General features: G+C 38.3%; 1 protein-coding gene across 1 annotated transcript; it reads left to right on the plus strand.

Moving 5' to 3' along the window:
• The first annotated feature begins 12,860 nt into the window (after positions 1 to 12,860).
• LOC149051981 (polycystin-2-like protein 2) lies at positions 12,861 to 16,380 on the plus strand. The gene is made up of 3 exons (XM_089212544.1): positions 12,861 to 13,773; positions 14,239 to 14,403; positions 14,705 to 16,380. Exons 1-3 carry the CDS (start codon positions 12,861 to 12,863, stop codon positions 16,378 to 16,380), a joined length of 2,754 nt encoding a protein of 917 aa, XP_089068670.1.
• The last annotated feature ends 6,104 nt before the right edge of the window (positions 16,381 to 22,484 follow it).

Below are 22,484 nucleotides of genomic sequence, written 5' to 3' on the forward strand. Positions count from 1 at the left end.
CCCCTTATGACTGGATCAGCTACATTTACCCATTTTTTTCCCCACAAGATAAGGAGTATCGTTTTGAATCGAAAAAACATCAATTGATTTGGAATTAAATTGGGGTAATATTAGGCGGAAATGGCATAAACCAAGAGATTATATACTATACGGCATACATCATTAAACAACGATTAAAGAACACTTATACAGAGCATACAATTTCAAGGAAAAAGCTTAGCGATAGAAATGCGGAATATTTACATGGGCCTGGTTTTCAAATATCAATACAACGGAGATGCTGGCATTGAAGAGGAATTTCAGCCAGTTAAAGGAGTCAATTATGTAGATGTGCTTAACGGCTAAATACAGTCTAGACTGCGTCATGCCTATTACTAAATCAACATGGATGTCGAAGCGTACGTTTTAGGCGAGAGAAGGCACAAAAAAGAGCATTCTGGAATACACAAGTACATTTCTCCCTAAACCGCTCAAATGCGATAGGTCAAAACGCTTCAAGCTTCGATTGACTTAATACATTGCAGCTATAAGAATATTCCAGAATAAATAATCAATTATTCCATGAGCGGGGAGAGATACAAGGAAAATAGAATATCTCACCCACAGAGCACATCATAATGACCCAGGAACGTCTCGCATTCAGACCTTTTCAACCCATCGCTCCTTCTTAAATGTTGGAATTCAAACATTTGGTCACAAAAGAGATGGTCTGTAGGACGCTTGTGTATGGGAGAGTTGCTTTGTAGGCTGACCATTAAACTATGGCCGTTAGCCTCCGTTGGTTTTTATAATCAATCAACGATCAACTTTATTCAAATTCACATCGAACTCGTGATCTAAGAAAACCGAGAAGAAATCCTTTGACTCGGAGTTTGCCGTGCTATGAAAATAATAATACATGTTAATTAACACATGAAAGAGTTAGTCCATCAAAGAAGAAGACATATGAAGTAATTAGACCCACCAACTGAAACGCGCAGCAAGTCATCGGCGAGATGAAGAAGTAATAATCATTTCCACTTATGCATACGAACCGAAGGCATACTAGCTTTAGCTGCCAGTTCATAAAACAGAAGTTTGTCTAAGACGAAGTTAATTTAGCAGAGCTCATAAAAAATTACCATTCCTGATATCAATTATTTCTGAGCTGCTTCTTCACAAACTTGAACTGCAGAAAGAATTTTAATTTTCGATGGTATTAGAAAAACAATGCTCCACAGCTGGTGGAAGTCGCTTTTTGTCTATTGGTCTGTCTATTACAGAAAAAAAAATGAAGACTAACGCCATGAATCATCATTTGCATGATGAAATGGGTGATTAATGGAACTCAATGCGACAAAATGTTCAAAACCCCGGTAATATGTTGTGTGTTGGGTAAGTACGACTCCAGTTATTCCTGTTTATAGCTGTAGCTGTGACACCGTCCAAATTGACTTTCCTTTTGTGAAATATTTATCTCGGTCTTTTTAACATACGGAACTCTAATAACGAAACATACCAAACTCTACACATGTCATTTCTAAACTATTTGTTAATCATTAAAGCAAAACTTGGGGATCTTTGTATTATCATCATTCTTATTAGTTTCTCGATATTTTTTATTTTCTACACAATGCCAAATAATTGGAAAATAATCAGCCAGAATAACACATTCGTATAAGTGTAAAGACAGCTATCAATAACAATAACCTATAATAGTATCATGTGCTTGATGAATTGCGTGATGAGTACAACTAAATCCGAAAAAGTGTGCAAAACTTTTTTTAAAAAGTTGTGCGCTGGGTTAGTACCACCCTAATTGTATTTTGATTTTCCTTTTGCGAAACGTTTACATCGATTTTGTTACATCCTTTGAAATTCGGCCAAACCAAACCGAGAAAAATGTAAGGTGCTGGTTATTTTACTCTTAATCAAAACAAAACAAACCAGACTCTAAAAATGTTCGCATTAAACTCTTAGTTTACAATTAGAGAAGGATCTCTTATAAATTGGATTCCTGACGCCTTTTAGATTCCATACAGTGCCAAGTAATCAGAATGCAAGTAGCACAAGCGAGACATTCATGCGGTGGTCATGTTGTTTGCGTTATGGTTGTCTGCACAACAGCTTTGACAGCCATAATTAGGATAACAGGAACACAACAGCTTAGCTGCTATCGTTTTACGCCACTATGACAAGATGTCAAAAGGAAAACACGTCTCCTCTTTCTATGCTTCAGATGGCTGCTGAACGTTCGACGAGCTTAGATAGGCTATCCAACTTACGACGTAGTCTCTCTATAAAAGGTCCGATACGTTTCGGGTCGAAGAATCGATTTCTTTCAAACATTGCAATGTAATCGAAACCACCATGTTTTTTTCAAATGTAGCAAATATTTTTTTTTCTGAGCCAAAATCGCTTAATCGCTCAAAACGCCGGTTTTTAACAACACCGATTATCAAAAATGGCACAAATTGCTGAGCTCGTCTTTCCTCAAAATTCTAGTTCAAGGGTTTTGTTTCTAAATAAACGACATGAAATTTTCTGAATAAACCTGAAACTTTTATTTATTAAAATTCAGCAATGGAACTCCTTAAAGCCACATGTAGATTCTTTTTCGATCTATGCTTAAATAAAAGATTCTGAGATTGAGCTTTTAGCAAAGCTCTCTATCCAGTAATGTTTAATGGATTACCTTAGGAATTCTACGAGCATCACGGGCGATGATGTTATTTACGCCTCGTGTTCCCCATTTCAGGGTCATGTACAATGAATTCCAGCCTAAAGGTTTACTGAGAGCCATGGCATGAGGCGTCTTTTTAAATATCGCGGAACTCAAACCGTTAGAGGTTTAAAATTATTGTTCGATTATAAAGACTCAGTGTAGGTGACCGCCCACTACTCGTCAAGTTGGACGTTATGGACAATTAAAATATATTTCTCTTTTCAATTATTCTTCTTTTTACCCGAAAGCAAACTTTATACTTATCTCATTGCTCTTCTTGTACAAAAAATATATGGGTTCCGGAGGTTCCGCGGTCCGCAGATCCATAGCTTAGTAACGCCCGAGAATATGGAAAAATCTTCACTCCATTTTGGAGACCAACCCCTCAAGATTCAAATTGTACAGGAGTTTTAATTGAGCGGTCAGATTTGATACCCGATTAATTCGCTTAAAGGAACGTCGTCCGTTTTAAATTGAGCAAAAAAATTTTTTTTTCCACCGGATAGCACATTTTACAAACTTTTCATTGGTTTATAGTTTGGTTGCACTCCGAATGGCCCGTTTAAGAATTTAAAGGAAATTCGCGAAGGTGTACCGTATTCTTAAAAATGTTTTCCACATGCAACAGGTTTTGTTCAGCTGGTTGGTAAATTGCAGGGATGCTGCATTTTTTTTATAATTTCTCCGTCAGCTCTCTAGGGAAGGTAATAAAAGTCATGGGTTGATGTTATAGGGCATGTAGCAAATAAAATGCATTAGCACTCTCTAACTCCAAATCTAATAAACTTTTTCATTTGTTTCAAATGTTATTCTTGAGGTAATACTCAATTCATCTACTCATTTTCTTTTCTACAGTCATCCTTCATTTGTTAATGAAATTTCCAAAAACAGGTGAAGCAGTTAAGTTACGTAAATGTTAAATGGACTTACATTTACGTAACTGAACTCTAACCTTTGCTTCAGTGATGTAGAGTGCTTTGATACCCATCGTTTCCTACTTTAAATTAGAAATATAAAAAACATTCATCATCAATATACGTGTTTTCGTTCCTTTATGTATTCGTTTATTTTTTTCTCATAGAGTGCCAACCAACCTGTTTCGAAAACTCCTCTTGCACATTTTCGAAAAGCGGAAGAAATTGGTTTTTCAACAGCGTTGTCTGCTCCACCCTGGGAGGTTACTTAGTTTCCATCGAGACTGAAGAAGAATGGAATTTTATCAATTATGAGATTCAAAAGCGTCGTACTTGGAATACTAGTGCTTGGCACATTGGTTTAGAGAATAAAGACGGGGTTTGGGTCTGGAAGACTGGAGAACAAATGAATATTTCGAAATGGCGAGATTCTGAGCCAGATGGTGACGACACATGGGCGGAAATATCCAAGAATGGAGGCCTCTTTAATGGTATCTCTCGAGGTGCTGAAAAAAATGCCTACATTTGCGAGATGCCCGGAGGTAAGATCACATTCCAACCATAAAGTACATTATATGCTGAAACATTACAGTCTTGCACTTGTGTCATGAAAATTGCTCTTGCCTCCTAAAAATCATATGATAATTCATAATTATGTTTATAATTATCACTTTGGTTATCATCATTATTATAAGTAGTCTTTTGCTTTTCCTCTTTATCATTTTGTAGAATGCCCAAATATAACTTTTAAAAACTCTTGGTACATATTTTCGGTAAAAGGATTATCCTGGCTCTGGAACAGAGAAACTTGCCGAAGCCAAGAAAAGGACCTAGTTTCCATTGAAACCGAAGAGGAATGGACTTTCATCAATGACGAGATTCAAAGGCAAAAAGCTACATGCAGTAGTGCTATACATATGTGGAGTATTGGTTTAACAAAAAACGCCGGAAATTGGACCTGGGTGAGTGGAAGACCGCTGACTATTTGTAAATGGGGAAAAGGGGAGCCAAGTGGTGAAAATGATGCAGCTTTCATGTACAAGCGGTCCAGTGATGGCGAACAGGGCGTTTTTGGCAGTGGTGGTAGAATTTGGGAACAAACTTATATTTGTGAGATTTCCATGGGTAGGTTGTTTTTTTGTTTTTGTTGTTGTTTTGTTTTGTTTTTTTGTTTGCCTGTGTTATAACATTATTTTAAGTAAACTAAACGACACCAGAAGCGCTTAGGCGTAATAAAAACATTCTTTGCTATCCTTTTTGATACTCACGAAAGGATTTATATAAACCCTCTGATAGTCAGGAGCAAGTGAATAATTGCATTTGCATGAATGAAAATATGTTTTAAAACAATCTCAGTGAACGTTTACACGATATACATGTTTAACTTTTAACGGCATAGCTAGTGGGCAGAGGAAGGTTACACAGGTGGTTCTATTACGATCACTCTTACAATTAACAACAGTTATGAAACTTTCAAATATCGGTTATTTTCATGTAGTTAGTTTATCCTTTCGAATGAAAAAAATGATGGTGAATACCAATTACAAAGAATCATCAGTTCAATTGTTTTGTTAGATAACAGTGCACGATGATGTGAGGTGTGTTATCTTTTGTAAAGAGCTAAGGACTCATGTCGGTTAAGATACATGCCAATTATCACTGTATAAAACTAATTAAAAAGACATGCAGACTTAATTGTTCTTCGCATAGGGGAATCACTTTTATGTTAATTGTATTCTATTTTAATATCCGATCGTTTGGAAAGCTGTAGGGGCTAATTTCAATGCGATGCAATTTGTGCAGTGAACATAATAAACTGACCATCCTGCATCTAATTCGAATATGGCAGACATCTCGATTGACTTAGCAACCATTACGCTATAGCGAGGTTAGTAGGGGTTATCTCAGTTCTCATTGGTCACCAGAGGGCGTGATACATTTTCTTATTTAACAAATAGTCAATACTGAGTTGGAATTTAATTGATGTTCTGCTTACCAAAAAGATAAACATAGGCATGCGTGGCATGCAAGAGTTATTATTTTGGTTGGGAGGGTTGAGATGGGACACTTTGTGTACCTAATGCTTTCAGTTTTTTTTTTTTTTACAGAAAAAGAGCATAACTTTCAAAAAAAACTATATCGCATTACTTCACCTTAAGAGAAACAATCTAAATTGTCTGAACTGACACAGGTATTTTGTGGTCTATCGTCTGTATTGTCTAAAAACCTCAGACAGACTTGCTGGTGCTCTACTACTCTGCTGTCGAGTTGCACTTTGGCCTCCTCTATTTTTTTTTGTCTTACTCAAGATGACTGTTGCTGTACCTTTGTCTGTATTTTTGAGGTTTAAAGCAGAATTGTTTTTCAACTCTTTCGGAGCCGTGACCTTATTGCGTGACAAATTATATTTTGGCTTAGTTACAGTAACCTCTTCAAGTGGTGCTTTTGACACTTTCCAAGTAGCTCTCATGGGTAATACAAGTTTGAACCGATGGCGAGAATTGTTGCCTAATTTTACATTCGTTTGTTACAGATGTTGGGATGAGTTTGAGACACTTGGATAGCACGCTGACTTGACTGTCAGAAAGTTGATAGTTTGAGAATTTTTTTTTAGGAATTTTTTATTTATCTCCCTATCTTTGGCTAAAAGCCTACATTTTAAAGTGTGTTTACGCTCTATGCGTCTTATGCTTTACTTTTTTTTACTTCCACTGTTGTAAAAGCTAGCTTTTGAAGAGTCTGAGAACACGCTGTATTCCATCTCTTTCATTTGCAAGTGTATAAATAGGCTCTCTAAGGTCAGAAATCGCATTCCTTCGTTGGGCTATTTTATCACTGTTTTTATCAATGTTCGTCGAGTGCTTTCCTTTGAGCGGTTGCCCATTTACCTGTTTGTACTTACGAGCTGAGAGTTCGTAGTTAGCCCTCTTTCTTTGACTCTCAGCCTTCTTTTGTGTAAGTTAGTCAAGGCATCAACTAAGCCTTGTTGAGCTTGTTGTTTTATTTATTTTACTTCGAACAATATGTGCGCCATCCCCTAACAATACTAATTAGTCGTTATCAACCTTCACTTTAATTGCCTCAAATTCATATTAAAAACCTGTATGGTATTGTCTTCAAAGAAGAGAGGAGGCTTTTCAAACTAATTAGATAAATGTTAATATATTTTTTTGTTCTTTTCATCCTTTCGTCATCAGAAGAATCATTAACAGTATCATCACCAACATGGACAGCATTATCAACCTACACAGCATCATCAACATGGACAGCATCATCAACATACACAGGATCAACAACAAGGACAGTATCGACAACAATGACAGTTTTACCAACACCGACTTCATTATCGTCATCAACAACTGAAGGTTGCTTATTTTCCAAAAGTTAGGCTTTTTCCAATTTCACATTGCATCTTTTCAGCTTTTTTGGAGTGTTAAGCACTATGATAAATTTTGAGCACACCTGAAAATAAACTTTTCGTCGTTCTTCTTTTCTTACAGCGCCTTTTTCATGCCACCCTTTTCTGGAGCGATGGTTTTGTCTTAAAAGTGTGGGAAGGACAGTATCCAATAGTCTAATTCGTGTTTTTGACAAACGCTATTGTAGCTGTTTCATAACGGAACATAAACGGGTATACAAGAGAAACTCTTTAGTATTTTGAGTAGGGGGTATTTCTTGAGGTAATATTACAATGGTTCCATGTTAGAAACTTAACCCGAAAAGCAATCTGAAAATGTCTTTTACTGGCTACTACAGCTTTGCCGAAGCACACTGATGACAAAGCAGAACCATTCTGATTAACAGTAAGCTAAGTTTAGAAAGTGACAAACTTTTGCTTTTGTTGCAACGGCTTTTAGGTAAGACTCAGAACCTTGTTGCAGCCATTTCCGGCGGCGCTGAGGTGATTCGAGGACTCCAAGAAAACGTCACGTTGGATGGATCACCCTCATATGACCCTGAAGCTGCACATGATGACCAATCGGGAATGAACTTTACTTGGCATTATGGTAAGATCACAAGGAATTACTCCTTTGTGCTGGAAACAAAAAGAGATTTCTTTACAGAGGTAAACGAGTCAGCTTTGCAATATAATGGAAGAGCATCTGGCGTGCAAATTTCCTTGGATACAGGGGCTGTCTCTTGGTGATATCTGCATAGTTAGACTGGTTGTGACCAAAGACTATCGCAATGCTAGCGTTTATCAAGTCATCCACCTGTCGAAAGGAGATCTCCCTAAAATCGATCAAAGGTAAGAAATTTAGCGTGTTGTTGATGCTATTGCTGCTGTTGTTTGTTATTTTCGTTGTGACTGAAATCCCGATTTATTTTCCTATTTTCTTATTGTTGTTACTGCTTCAGTTGTTGTTGTTGCTGTTGCTTTTGCCATAGCTGTTGTTTCTCTTGTTATTTGTTTCGGACAACCTTTCATAAATGCCTCGTGTCGCTGTGTTTTGCGTTTGTTTCTGTTGCGGTTACTATGACCACCATTGTTCTCATTACGCAAGACCCTTGTTACGCCGCGTTGATCTACAATCTCACTATGTAATCACCATTCTTTCCTTCATTTTAGATGTTTCATTAATTGTCTGCCTAAAATCAGCCCCTCAGTACGTCTTAGCGTCAGTTCAGAATGCCAGGGATTACAGTGCTTCCAAATTTCTTCATATGAGTGGATACTCTACCAGCGATATGAGGGAAACGCGTCCACTGCATGGCAAAGAAAATATGACTTAGAACTCATTACAAGTACACCACTAAATGCAAGCAACATTGTTATAAATGGAGTTTCCTTTGCTGCTGGAAATAAGTACCGCTTGGCATTATTTATCAGAACTACCGACGGTTTACGGGCGATGTCAGCTAATGACATTTCCACTGCGTTATCGCCCACAAGGGGGACATGCTTGATCACTCCGTCAAGCGGCATCTCCTTGGAATCATACTTTACCCTGAGTTGTGTCAACTGGACAAGTGACAGCACCCCTCTGTCCTACCGTTTTCAATATAGACTAAAGAACGGTATGTACACTGTGTTATATCATGGTGTCAACAACTCCATAGTTACTCTTGGGATACCGCCTGGGAACAATGCAGAAAACTATAACATAAGACTCAACGTTGTTGTGACTGATAACTTCGGAATTTCTGCCTCTTCTGTTAATCTAACAGCACAGGTAAGTTTAGTCGGTAGGTACTCTAATATCGATGTAGGTGGGAAATTTTGTTGACATAATTTTGTCTTTTTTTTGACAGCTGCCCATCGGAGGTTAAAGGGCAAATTTTTCTAAATATGCAACTTGATAAATAGTGACTGCTGCTCTTTCCATAGGTTAGACCTTCCCAGAGTCTAAGACCAGATAAAATCAAAAGCTTTCTGATGCCAAATGATAGTTTGTTCCAGGAAGTCATCAGAAAAGGAGACTTGGGAAAAGCGGCACAATTAGCAAACTCTGCTCTTGTTACACTAGAAACCAGGATGAATTTTGAGGAGAAAATAAAGGTAAATGCATTTACAAATGCTTTCATACTTCTTGGACGCGCTATTCGCGAAGTTGCAAAATGATATCTCTGCGTATCCACGTATTTGCGCATTCGTGTCTTCATGTTTTGTGGTACTAATGACTTTTATCATCCAACTGTACTGAGTAGAGTACAAATAATACATAGTATTTATATGAACTCATCCATTCGTGTATTCGTGCACTCACGTATTTGTGTGGTAGTGTACTCTTGCATTCTAGTATTTGTGTAGTCGTGAATATTTGTGTACCCGTGCTGACGTATAGTCGCATGTTAGAAGGTTCTTGCATTAATATATTCGATTAACCTTATTACATTTCAAGGTTATAGACTTCATAATCAGAAATATTGCGTCAGTGAAGGTAAACAACACTGCAGACCTGCTTCAAAGCTACTCCGTGATTGGTTCTGCTCTTCACGTTTTGGAAAAGGTCTCTCCCGGGCTATTGGTAAATAAAATTAGATCGATCGTTCATCGAGAACAATGAGACACATGTGGAGGAATATAAAATTTCCATAATTGACATAATGTTGTAAATCTTTTACTGCTTTTTTCATCAGCCAGAGTTTCGTGGCGCTGTCATGGTTGTCTTGGTTTAGTTTATCAAACAAAACCTAAAAATGTTTCAAAAAAAGAAGTTTAAGCGCGTTTTCAAATTCCTTTACCTGAACAAACTCGGTTTAAAAGTGACGATACCTCTCTAACCCCCGACTCCTAGAAATAGAAATGTACTGTGCTGAGCAGCTAATCCTAAAAAGAATAATCCCATGTTTTTACATAATGCACTTTCAGGAACTGTCGTTATCGGCTGTCGACTCGCAAACGAACTTCCTATGGTCTACCGTCCAGTTGAAAGACGTTGCTGATTTGTCGTTAGTCACTCGATCGGCCGAAAACTTAGGTTGGTGTCTTCAAAGGGTGCTAAAGATATCTGCAGAGATGGCGTCAATAGATTCCACCTTAGGCTTCCAAGAGCAGGTATTTTGTTAGCTGGTATAGTCCAACAGTGAAACCTAGTTACATATGAAACTTCAAGCTGCACTTGAGTCGGCTTCCCTCATTTTTAATTGACACATCGCGTGCCAGGTTGATGCTACTGTCAAATTATGTAATAAAGTTGCCACTATCGCTACTTGCAATAGGTCGTCGCAAACCTTACAAGTGCCCGAGAAAAATTTTCGTTGTCGCTGGTAAGCTCTTTTTGTTAGTTTAGCTTCGCTTCTTTTCGTTATTTTTACCTCTTATAAACAGTAGGTCGTCGCAAACCTTACAAGTGCCTCTAAAAAATTTTAATTGTCTTTGCTAAACCCTTTTTTTTAGTCTAGCTTTGCTTCTTTTTGTTAATCTTACTTGTTTGTGATGTTTTCTTTCATTTAACAGAGTGAAAGATCTGTTAATACTGCCCTTAAAGTGCTTGGAAAAGTTGCAGACGCATTGTTAGCCCTGAGAGTCTCGGATGAAAACATGATATCGATCTCCGCCGGTCACCTGAAGATGACATTAGGGCGACATAGCCCGAATAAACTTGCAGGGCTGCAGATAAAGGGCGGAAGTGGTAGCTTCATTTTACCACCATGGCCCGTCACAGGAAGAAACACAACAAGTTTTGTCGACACCCAGGTAGGGGATTACATCAAAATAAGGAACGAGTGCATCTCAAAATCGATTCAGCCGTGAGTGACTTCGGAAAGTCTGATAACCCAAGAGCAAACGTATTCGAAGGTACAGTCTTTGTTAGCCATCCTGAACTCTTTTTCTCGTTTGGCTTCCATAACTATGGTCAGTTAGCGATAATTATCATGTCTCTTAATCCTCAATTCCTTTAAGTCAACAAAAAGTTTTGATTTATTCTTATTGCAGATGCTATCACTGTCATTCAACCCCTACACCTGGGACAGCACCAAGGAGCGAGTCGACTCTGAGGTTCTATTTCTGGACTTAAAGGACAATAAAAGCGAGCTCTTGGAAGTGTCAAGTCTACCAGACGACATTGTTATCGTTATTCCATCAAAACCTCGGACAATGCCCAAGGAGCTATGGTACTTCACGACGGATGACGATTAACGTTTCTACGAGATAACTGTCAAGTACGAAAACACTCTGATACAGGTAGAAGTCAAACCCCAAAAGCCAACTGTACATCTGTTTGTTTACTTGCGATTTGGTCAACGGCCAACGACTCGAAACTACGATCTCAATGCCACAATCTCTCAAAATGGACAGTGTGTTTGGACTGCAAGTGCGCATGACAAAAAGGAGAGACAACCAGAATGCTCGTCGAACCCACCTACCCCAATAGCAACATTGGCCAGGCATCCTGGAAAATACTTTTTAGGCATAAAAACTATAATGTCACCACGACCACCCCACACAGGAGAAAGAAAAGATCGTGTTTTGCAGCTGGACGGCAAAAGCGCTCTTGCGTCGAAGTCAAAGATCCCCCACCTACCCTACCCATGAGTAAAACTGCATCTGTGGCACCAGCTTATGATTCCAAAACCGATCAGAACAATACTCTGAGGGTGACCTTCGGTAGCTGTGTATTCTGGTCAGCGAAAGTTGAGATGTGGGCAACAAAAGGCCGTCGGGTGAGTCGGTGTAAAGTGTTGACATTATCGAATAATTTTTATAATGTGGAATTAGTTCAGACACTTTTCAGAGAATTCGTGAGTTCACGTAATTGTGGAAAAATGAGTGCTCCATTGTGATCATCTTCGCTTATTTGGCAACTGAAAATCTAGAAGACAAAACTTTGTCGAGCCCGTGTGTAGTCTTCCATCGTAAAAATATAATTATTCTCATAGCTAATCACGACCTTTGAACACCTTTGAATGGACAAAACGCATCATTAGCACTGAAAACCGAAACAGTGATTTTCTCTGTGGACAATTCCAGATTTTAGGAGCATTGGACAGATTTATTAACTGCAGCTGCGATCACCTGACATCCTTTGGGGGAAGTCTTTTGGTTAAACCGAATCCTATCGACTTCGACAAGGTTCAAGTGCAGATTCAAAAGTTGCCAGAATCTGGTAATATCACAGTTATTTTGGCGGTGGCGTTGGTTTTCTTAAGTTACGTGATTGTGCTTGTTATCGTCAGGAAGACAGACATAGAAGACTCTAAAAATGTAAGTTCTGAACATATTTAGTATTATGTAGAACTTAATACGCTTTGAAAACTTGCAGAATTCACATTTTTCTAAGTATCCTCAAAAAAAGTGATCTGCAAACTTGGAAGAAATCGCAGAGATCATTTAAGGTTTTCTAAGTTTTTTAATATCAACAATATATATATATTTTTTTTTCTTTAAGTAAGGGAAAAAGTGAAAAAAAGTAAATCACCGATTCATTAATGGTATTATCATTTTCCTTAAGAACATTTTACCAGTCCATTTGCTATCCTCTCCAGAGAGTACATATGAATACGAGATAGTAATAACTACAGGAGTCTGGATATACTCAGGCACAACAGCTCAAGTTGCTATGGAGATTTACGGTTCGGACGGAATGAGTGGCATTCTTCAGCTCAGCCAAGAAGAGACTGGTTCAATTGACGTGTTCTTCTCTCGTGGTAACTCGGCCATGTTTGTACTGTATGTTAACAAATCTCTTGGTGTGATTCGAGAAGTGAAGATTGGTCATAACTTTGGTGACAGTCCCTCGTGGTTTTTAGAGGAAATTTTCATTCGGGACGTACAATCCAATCAGTCTTGGAAATTTATGGTCAGTCAGTGGTTTGCTCTTGAGCGCGGAGACGGGCGTATCGAGCGAATGTTTCAAGCAACGGTATCTCAAATGGACTTTGCCAGTGAGGTTGCAAGACGCTGGCGGAGAGGGCTTACGGAGCTACATATCTGGGTGTCAGTTGCTGCCAAACCAAAGAGAAGTCACTTTTCAAGAGTACAGCGGGTTTCTTGCTGCCTTTCAGTGCTTTTGACATCCATGTTTGCAAACGCAATGTTTTATGAGCTCCAAGGAAAATATGAACAACCTATTCAAGTTGGACCGCTGAAATTCTCGTGGAGACAAGTAGTTACTGGTATTGAAAGTGCGCTCATTGTGGTACCAATAAACATACTAATAGTGCTTTTATTTAAAAAAGCATCCAAAAAGTCCTCGAGTAACAACATTCCTTGCTATAAAGCTAATTTAATCAAAGGTATCGCCTGGTTCTTGTTTTTCGGTTCTTGTGCTATTTCTGCTATGTTTACAATCTTCTTTAGCCTGATTTGGGAAAAGAGTGTCAGTGAGCAGTGGCTGTCCTCAATGCTTATCTCCTTTGCTCAAGATGTCAAAATCATGGAACCAGTTAAAGTGTTCTTTACAGCTGTAGTTTTGGCGGCCATTATCAAGATGAAGGCGAAGAGATCAACGGTACCTGCATGTGAAGAATCTAATCAAGTTGAAAGCGGTTGCTCAAAACAAAGGCTGTGGACGTTAAAATTAGCGGAGGTAGAAAAGATGAGGAAACGCCAGGCCAAGAAACAGAACCTGTCACGTTATTTCACAGAGTTGGGTATCTACTTGGTTTTCGTTTTCTTGTTAATGGTAGTGTGTTATGGAAACAGAAATGACCATCGCTACTTAATGACCAGATCAATCCGAGATGGACTGCCCAATTTTAACAATGTGAGTAACATTCATTGTGTTTGGAGAAATCGTTAAAAGACTGATATTACCCAACGATTGATTCTGGATTGCCAAACCCTATTTGAAATATATTTTCACGACATAAACGTATCCTCCAAAGCGTAAACACCTCTTTTCTTTATCGTGAATTATTGCTCCTTTTCAAGTCCGTGGGTTGTGTATAGAACAACTGTTATGATCACATTTCGAATTTTGGTTAGAATCTGTATCAATTCTTCTCAGACTTTGCATCGTACTGGCTTGGCTCCCTTACCTGTTTCTAAATGTTCCTGATCCACCAGCGAGTCATGCCTCCATCCCAGTCCGTGAAATCCGACCAACACATCTCCCATTCTTGACTTCCTTTTTATTTAGTCCGTTTTAAAGATCATATCCATAATAAGCGATACGAAAGGTGATGCAGTCACAAATTCTAAGTAACTTATTAATTTTTATTGAACTCGGATAGCAGATGACAGGAAGTACTGGAGCTGGCTGCGGGAAGTTTTCATTCCTGGAGTGTTTTCCGGTAGATGGTACAACGGTCAGGAGGAGAAAAAAACAATGTACATTGGTAATAAACGCTCTCTTCTCGTCGGGATGGCTCGATTAAGGCAACTGAGAGTGAAATCGAGTAAGTCCTTTCTTTTATTTACTTTTAAGTCTAACTCACCCTAAAGGAGACGCCTAGAAAATACAATTTTTTTTCTGTCAAAGCGTTAAGCATACGTTGTCAAGATTTTTATATTCTATTTCATTTTGTATTAGTCTATACACCTTTTAAAAAAAATAAAGGACACAAGTGGATATCCGGTTTTTAACTAAATTTTTCTACACGACACGATAAAGACTATTGGGGGTGTGCTATACCTGTAGATTGAATGAGTTCCAAAACAAACTTTCTAATAAATGTCCCTTTTTTATTAAACTTACAGCACCATGCAACGTGTTAAAATACATGGAGACAACTTTCCAGGAATGTTACGAAGGATATTCGGAAACAAACGAAGACAAGACTGCTTTCTATGAACCGGGCTGGAGGTTTGTCGGCAACTCTACAAGAGACGAAGATATATTTCGACTTTGCCCGAAGCCATGGCGATATCAAAATACGGAAGAAAGTGATAGCGGGTCAGAGTGGGGACAGTTCTCATTTTATCGTGGAGGAGGATTTGTAGCAGACCTCGGGTACAAGAGCCATACGGGGTTCAAAGCCGTAACCACTTTGCAAAACAACGGTTGGCTTGACAGGCAAACCCGGGTGGTTCTCGCACAGTTTTCCGTGTTTAACCCGTCGGTGAATATTTTAGGTGTTGCCACATACTTTTACGAAGTTGAGGCATCAGGACTCAAAGAAGCTTTGGTACAAACTGACATTCTTTCTCTTGATCCTACAAACACAGCTTCATATCAGTTCTATTTGATTTGCATTTTACTATACGCTGTATCCGTTCTGCTGTTTTTGGGAAGAGAATGCTTCAAGCTTTACAATCACCGTTCCCGATATTTCCAGTCCCTGTGGAATTGGGTGGAGATGTCCCAGGTTGTTTTCTCCGTGTTGGCCGTGGTTTTGTACATAAAACGACAAATCATAGTCTCTTCAACATGGGCAAGGTTAAAAGAAAACAGTTATGCAAATATAAGTTTCAAAAAAGCTATCATTTGGCATGAAGCAGAAAATGTTGTACTTGGAATCCTGATGTTTATCGTCACTGCAAAACTCTTGCGAGTCATTCGCTTCAATAAACATGTTGCTGTATTCTCCAAAGCATTGACGATATCTGCACAATCTCTTTCATGCTTTAGCATTGTCCTATTGATTCTCTTCGTGGCATTTCTTCACGCCGGTGTATTGATGTTTGGCACTGGATCTGAGCGCTACTCCTCAGTGCTAAAAGCAGCTTATTTCCAACTCGAACTGACTCTTGGAAGAGTGAAAGCCAGACCAATCATTGAATTAGCAGAGGTAAACAGCACATACGCTAAGACATTCGTCTTTGCTATTCTTTTCACCCTAACAATTATCTGCATGAACTTTTTTATCGGCGTAATAAACGATGCACTTCTGGATGCAAAGGATACCGCGAACGAAAGTGAGTTGCACGAGCTCGTTGATGAGGTTCGTTGCAAAAGCTCAAAAGAACGGAACACATTTTTCGATACTGTCAGCAGTAGACTGAGACAACTGAAAGTCTCCCAAGCATCAAACACGGAAGAGAAAAAAGCAGTAGATAGAAGCATTACCCTTGATTCCACGAAGAGTTCAAAAATCAACTTTGACCAAATCAGTGAGGCCATCAAAGCTTTGAGAGGAAAAACAGGCCAAGAACCAGGAGAGAAACAGCCGAAATACTCAAGAGGAAAATCATTTTTCGATGGAATTAGCAAATTCTTGAAAACACTGGGAAGAATGAGCCATGACGAACACTGCAAAGGTAAAACAAGGAAGAAAGTTCGATTTCAAGAGGATGTCGCTAACTCTCATCTTCGGAAATTAGAGAAAAGAGGGTATGAATTGTTTCAGCGGCTTAATAGGGTTATGGCGGGATTCTCAAAAGAGGACGAAGAATATCTTTATCTAATGGAAACAATGCGAGCCTATGACTTCTAAAGAGAAATGAAATAGATAAATGGTGAAAGGAATGGATCATATACTCGAGAATTAGACTGAAAGATCGGGACTGTAGTCTACATTACCCTGTGATCACTAGCAAATGGCTGAAATGCTTCGCACGTATGCGTATTAAATGTGTTCTTTTCTTTATAATTAAATTTCACGCTTAAAATAAAGAAAAACTTGATAAAGGATGGCAACATAGAGGTGGCAACAAAAATGTAGAGGCGATCAAGTAGAAAGAATTTTTTGCCACTTTCCTTCAAAGTGTATTATGTTTGTATGTATGTCCATCTAAATTAGATAATTAAAACCTAGCTTCACGACCTGAAGATTAGTTTCTCGAGGCGGTGCTTAGGGAAAGGCCTCGTTAGAATGTCAGCAATCATCTCATCAGTGGCAAGATATTTACAAAAAATTCCTCCATTTAGTGCTTGTGGAGTACCAGCAAACGAAAACTACCCCTCGTCGGTGCTACCCCAAGGTAAAGAAGAACCAGACGAAACTTTTTGTCGCCTTTCCTCTACATTTGAGTGTATTCGACACCATCTTCTTTCACAAATTACTTTTGACATGTATATTCAACCGTCTATGCTATGGCTCAACGTAAAGCGTACTTTTCGATCTCTACAAACAACGGTCTAAAAGCGACGGTCAACAGAGAATTGACCCATGGGTAAAAAACTAAAAACTGAGCTTTCCAAAACACTGACAGCACATGCAAGCTCTTTTTTTTAAGTCTTATTCAACTACGGATACTTTGTTACCCCAGTAATTTACCATTGTCTTTGACAGCTTGAAAACGAAATATCCGCACACGTGCAAACGGTTGAACGCTTTGTCAAGTGAACGCTTTGTCAAGTGAGCGGGCAGCAGAAACTCATCCTAGCGGCCAGTTTGAATACAGAGAAAAAGGTCATCGTAGAGAGGTAAAGGACCACTGGCGTAAAATAACATATTTTTTTTCGAGGGTAAATCGATTCTCATAGTAAAAGAAAAAATAAAATATTGATTGTGGCCTATAAAGAGGTAATGTGACCAAAGTAGAGGAAAACCTAGTTCAAGTATTCAGAAGGGAAACCTCGAGGAAAAACGAAATCAGCAAGGTGAGATGAGTCAACCAGTTTGTGAACAAACGTAACACTTTGTTTTTTCTGTAATAATATAAGCTGTCTGAAGACTTTCTGTCAGGCGAGCTTACTACGCACACATTGTACCGCAACTTTCCTGGTCACTCTTTGATCATCTCAGTTTTTGTTGGATCTGTGAAGAGTTAACTTTTCCGCTGTTTGGCGGGACTCAAGGGAAAATTTCGGTTGAGAAGAGGTGGTAAACTTGAAATAAAGGCCGTTTTAGACGAGTAGAAACTGATGGAAGTTCAAGAGTAAATCACAAGCCAAACTTCTTTATAATCGATACTGAAAATCTGCTTTTTGGCTTCGCCGACGAGAAGCACCTTTCTATAAAAGGTGTAATTTTGCGTCGGTAAAAAATCATTTCCGCTGAATCGTGACCTTCTTAATAGGGAAAACAGGTCCCACAAAAGAGGCAGAAACCGCACCCATGGCCGTAAGGTTTTTCTACCCCTTTTCACGTCATAACATTGGCCCAAATAAAGATGTGTTCGCTAAGCTTTTCAATGAAAGTGCGCACGCGGAAGAGAAAATTGTCGCTCGAAAGACGGTCACAAAACTAAAAAACCATCAAATCTGAGAAAATTTCCTCTAAAACATTTAATGACCGGAAAGTCACGGGTGTCGCTCTTGAATAAAAAAATTAGTCAGCTATAATATTATCACAACCATTAAGATCTACAACGTGTGATGGCTTAACTCGCCGAGTTTAAATCTAGTTTCAAAACACATTACAATCAGCTTTAAAACTCTACTTAAAAATACTGAGTGTGGTAATGTTAATTATAGTTTTCGTTATATTCAACCATTGAGATTTTTCCCCTGTCATCGCATAGTCGAGAGTTATTTAGAAAAATATTGAACAATCGAGTGAGTAAAAACTGTCTAAAATACAAAACGTGCACTATATCTTATCACAGAAATCAAATATTTGTCCAGACATTCAAAACTGATTAAATCAAATTTGAAACTTATTCTCAAATATTTCCTTTGATGACGAAAAGCAAAGTTTCTACAAAAAAAATCTTCTTGGTATTTGGAGAAATTCTTCAACCCAGAAAACAGAACTTTAGCTAATATTAACAATGACGTCAAAAACTTAACGATCTAAGTCACAATCTCACTCCGAACATTATCTGCGCCTGCTCCACCATGAGACAGGAGAGGAGTAGAACCGAGGCAGCGGTTTGGGTACAAATTCATTGAGCTAAGAAAGTTTTGAAAACTATAAAAAAATGGGAAAAGTTTGTACGGGATTACAGAGTTTGATTAATTGAGTATGAGTGCTTATTTTTGGCAGGATTTGGAATATATACCAGCACAAAATTTGTCTCCTCCGATTTGTGAGGAAGGAAAAGCTATAACTATCAAGTTCTACCCACCCGACGAAGCTTGTCACTTTGAGTTCCTTGAAAAACTTTGTCAACATGACGTTTACGTAAAAAGAATCCGTAAAGTCATTCCCGGAGCATCTCCAGATTTTCTAGGGAGCGAAAAGCCCTGGGTACGAGATTGAAAACTGCTAATGGAGAGGAAAAGGGTTGGCAGACACGGCTTTAAGAATTAAACGCATTTCTAGTTTTCGCTGATTGAATAATCAAGCTGTACTTTACTATCGAGTAAAATCAAGGTCTAAATAAAGAAGAATCAAATCTATCAGGGACAGCGTTTGTTGATTTGTTTCCTTTGGATTTAACACTTCCCCCCCCACCCCCCAGCCCCTTATAAGGCTCTGTAATATTTTTAAGAAAACCCACTCATTTGAAGTAAATTTGCAGCCAATTTTATTAAGTCCAGTTATATACTTTATTAGCGACGACCGATCCTTCTTCCGTTCCCCCTGAAAACCATCTATTCCCCACCTCACCCATTAGCGACAAATAATGAATTGTTTCTCACATACGATTAGTGGTGGTCATCCAAGCTTGCCCATTCCCTATGAAAATAATTAAATAATAATAATAATAATAATAAAATTAAATAATGAAAACCATCTATTCCCCACCCCACCCCTCAGCGGCAAATAATATAATGTTTCTCATACACGACTAGTGGTGGTCATCCAAGCTTGCCCATTCTCTATGGAAATAATTGGCCTGACTTGTTTTAATTAACTCATTTCCATATATGTTTTTTGGCTCTTTAGAACGGAAAGAAACGATTTACGGTGCGGGTTTCAATATTTTGGTGAGCATCGAATGTTGTCTCAAAGTATCAAAAACATACCAAATCAACAAAAAAAAGTTAGAACTGCATGAATCAACGGAAAAAAATAATTTGGAGAATATCACTTTATTGCATTTTCATCCTTAATGTTACTCAATATAGTTCACGTTAGATGTCTGTGACATTTCATGCTTTAAATACTAATTGAAAAGGATATTTTTCTTTTCTTGATGGCGTCCGAAAAGGAACTAATTTCCTTTCCTTAAAGCTCAAAATATATTAAGTGTTGACGACTTGTTCGCTTTTTGTTTCGACAAAGGACTGCTAGCAGAGTTCCTTAACAGGGGAGGGGAGGGTCCTACTTCAGAGTGTCTGGAGTAGATTTTTTTCATTTCAAAAATTGTTACTTTAATCACTCTGGCAAAGAAAGGGGGTGATATTCTTTCTAGTGCTTTATTCCCCCCCTCCCCTCCCTCCTATTTTTTGATGCACTCACGCGTTATAGTTACGCATCTGGGTTGTTTTGCTAAGGGCAGTTGATTTCTCTCCCAGGCTAACCATAATGTAATGATCATATGATATTTCTGACATGTCTTGTTTTAATTTTTAAGTCAACCACTTATTAGCCAGCTAATGTTACTCAGTCATTAAAATGACGTCAAGAGACGATTGAGGTATGTCTGAGATTAATGCAAATGGCTTGAACATGGTCAGAGATATCAACACTTGGTTACGATACGAGAATAAAATGAAAGTTTTGGATACTGCTCTATAAACTCGGGTGCCACTTTACAATATACCATCACTTTCAAAGAGGATTACTTAAACTAAAAATCTGTAAAGTTTCTGAGAAAAAAAGCAGTAATACCAAAGACCATTTATCCGTAGTTTCGATATTGTTCAGTGTCATCGATAACACTCGTTGATCTTGAACTTCCAGCTGCATGACAAGAAGAAATGTTCGCGATAGAAACTGCTTAAAGTTAGAAGGAACGGTCGATCAAGAAGCGCGTATTGTCCTGAAAAGAGCTAATGTCCATGAAAGTGATTGGCACTAATTTCATGTCTCGCGGAGGGGAAGTCAGATGAAAAATTGGTGATCACTTAAATAGTTCACTTATGCAGACAATCATACTTACTATTAGCTTTAATACCTTTACCTCTCGACTGATTCATTATTTGATTCTTTCTTTGTAAAGGTGGTTTTAAAATATGGATTCCTCTGTGAGTAATGTTTAAAACCTTCTCAATATTATTTGATAGTTAACGCTTCTAAATTCATCGTGTTGACTAATTGTACATTCAAAATACAATCCCATGGCAAATATATTCTATTGTGTCAGGTGTGTAATCTGATATGGTCCATTGGCAAAGAAAACGCGGTGTAATTTCAGCAAATATTACCTATAATATCTTCTCGTTGATTATAAATAAAAAGGTTTTTGAAAACTGGAACGCGAGTCAGTTTGTTTATTCCTCAAAGCTGGATGTTTTGTCTTTTGTTGACACGTTGTCGAGTAACCAATGCGGCAGTCATCGCGCACGACCAGAGGTTAGCGTAATCACTTACGTAAATACGAAGCTAAAACATTGACACTCAAAAGCTGCAAACTGTTTACAAAGTGAAAACAATCGAGGGCACCCGCGTACGTGTAAACTTTCCTGATCAGTTGGCTGACGGTTGTTAAGATGCTCTCGGTTACAATAGGTTCATTATTAGCTGAAAGAGGTAAGTTTCATTTCGAAAAATCATCTTTTCGCTAGAAAGGAATTTGAGATTCTCGGTTACAGCGCAGCACAATTCAAAATTGTGTTTAAGATTATAACAATCTAATCCCTTGCCATACAAAGGTCTCACGCAGTCTCTAAACTTAAAGAAAGTCAAACACAAAACTATCCGTCCTAATTTATTTTGCTAGACATCTTAGATACTTCTGACATGCTTGGGATAGTTTAATAATTTCTCTCAGAAGTGGAAATCACAGCTACATTTCTTTCCAAATAAATCTCTCCTGACTGATTTAAAATATGATCACTTCTAGAACAAAACAGGTATTTCGACTTATGCGGTCACAGCGACTGAGATTGTTTATTCAATATGAGGCTATTTCCCGTAGTTTTTCGACTGCTAGGGAATTCGGTAGTCACTAGAAGCTTCAAATCTTTTGAATGAAGACAGTTAAGTCTTAAAACTCCCGATCGCAGCATAATGAAATCTTTAAGCGATGTGGTTCTTGATGTTGTCCTTTCTTTCAACATCACGTCCAAATGTTATGGTAGCGTGATCTAGCCGTGTAGCTCAAGGGAAATCATTGTAACAATGAACTACGGCAAAATTGTAAAAAAAGAAACGAGATGAAAATGTGCTTGCAGTGTAAGCTAGCCTAGTAGCTCAAGTTGAACTTTTCCAAGAGATTATTTTATTTAAATTGCGGCAATGAATACGCAGCTGATTTATTCGAAAACGATGAATGAGGGTAATTGACTATTTGTTCTATTTTTCCCCCAAAAGAAAAACAAACCTCCGTTAACACGAGAAGAGTAGGCAGACCCTTGCGATTTCTTTATTCGAGCGCCGCCGTTTTGTTTTCCGCTGACTGAACGAAAAAACAACTGTAACAGGAAGAGTTAGCTTGAAGGTTACATCTCGTCTGACATTTAATTCGAGCTTACTGCGTGGTTCACGGCTACGCTCATGATTCTCTCTCTTCCTAAGCCTCAGTTTCCCTAACTCTGCATTCCATCGCAATTGTTCTGCTCATTATATTTTTTGTTTTGCTACGTCCCCGTTGCCGCCGTCGT

This window comes from Pocillopora damicornis, chromosome 1 (genome assembly GCF_964200805.1).
Source record: "Pocillopora damicornis chromosome 1, jaPocDami1.2, whole genome shotgun sequence".
In the NCBI taxonomy this organism is placed as follows: domain Eukaryota; kingdom Metazoa; phylum Cnidaria; class Anthozoa; order Scleractinia; family Pocilloporidae; genus Pocillopora; species Pocillopora damicornis.

What these genes read in the sequence shown, in the direction of transcription:
- LOC149051981 (XM_089212544.1), top strand. Translation starts at nt 12,861, where the DNA reads ATGGTCAGTCAGTGGTTTGCTCTTGAGCGCGGAGACGGGCGTATCGAG. An exon ending in GCCCAATTTTAACAATGTGA is followed by an intron (nt 13,774 to 14,238) that starts GTAACATTCATT and finishes GAACTCGGATAG; the next exon opens with CAGATGACAGGAAGTACTGG. An exon ending in GCAACTGAGAGTGAAATCGA is followed by an intron (nt 14,404 to 14,704) that starts GTAAGTCCTTTC and finishes TTAAACTTACAG; the next exon opens with CACCATGCAACGTGTTAAAA.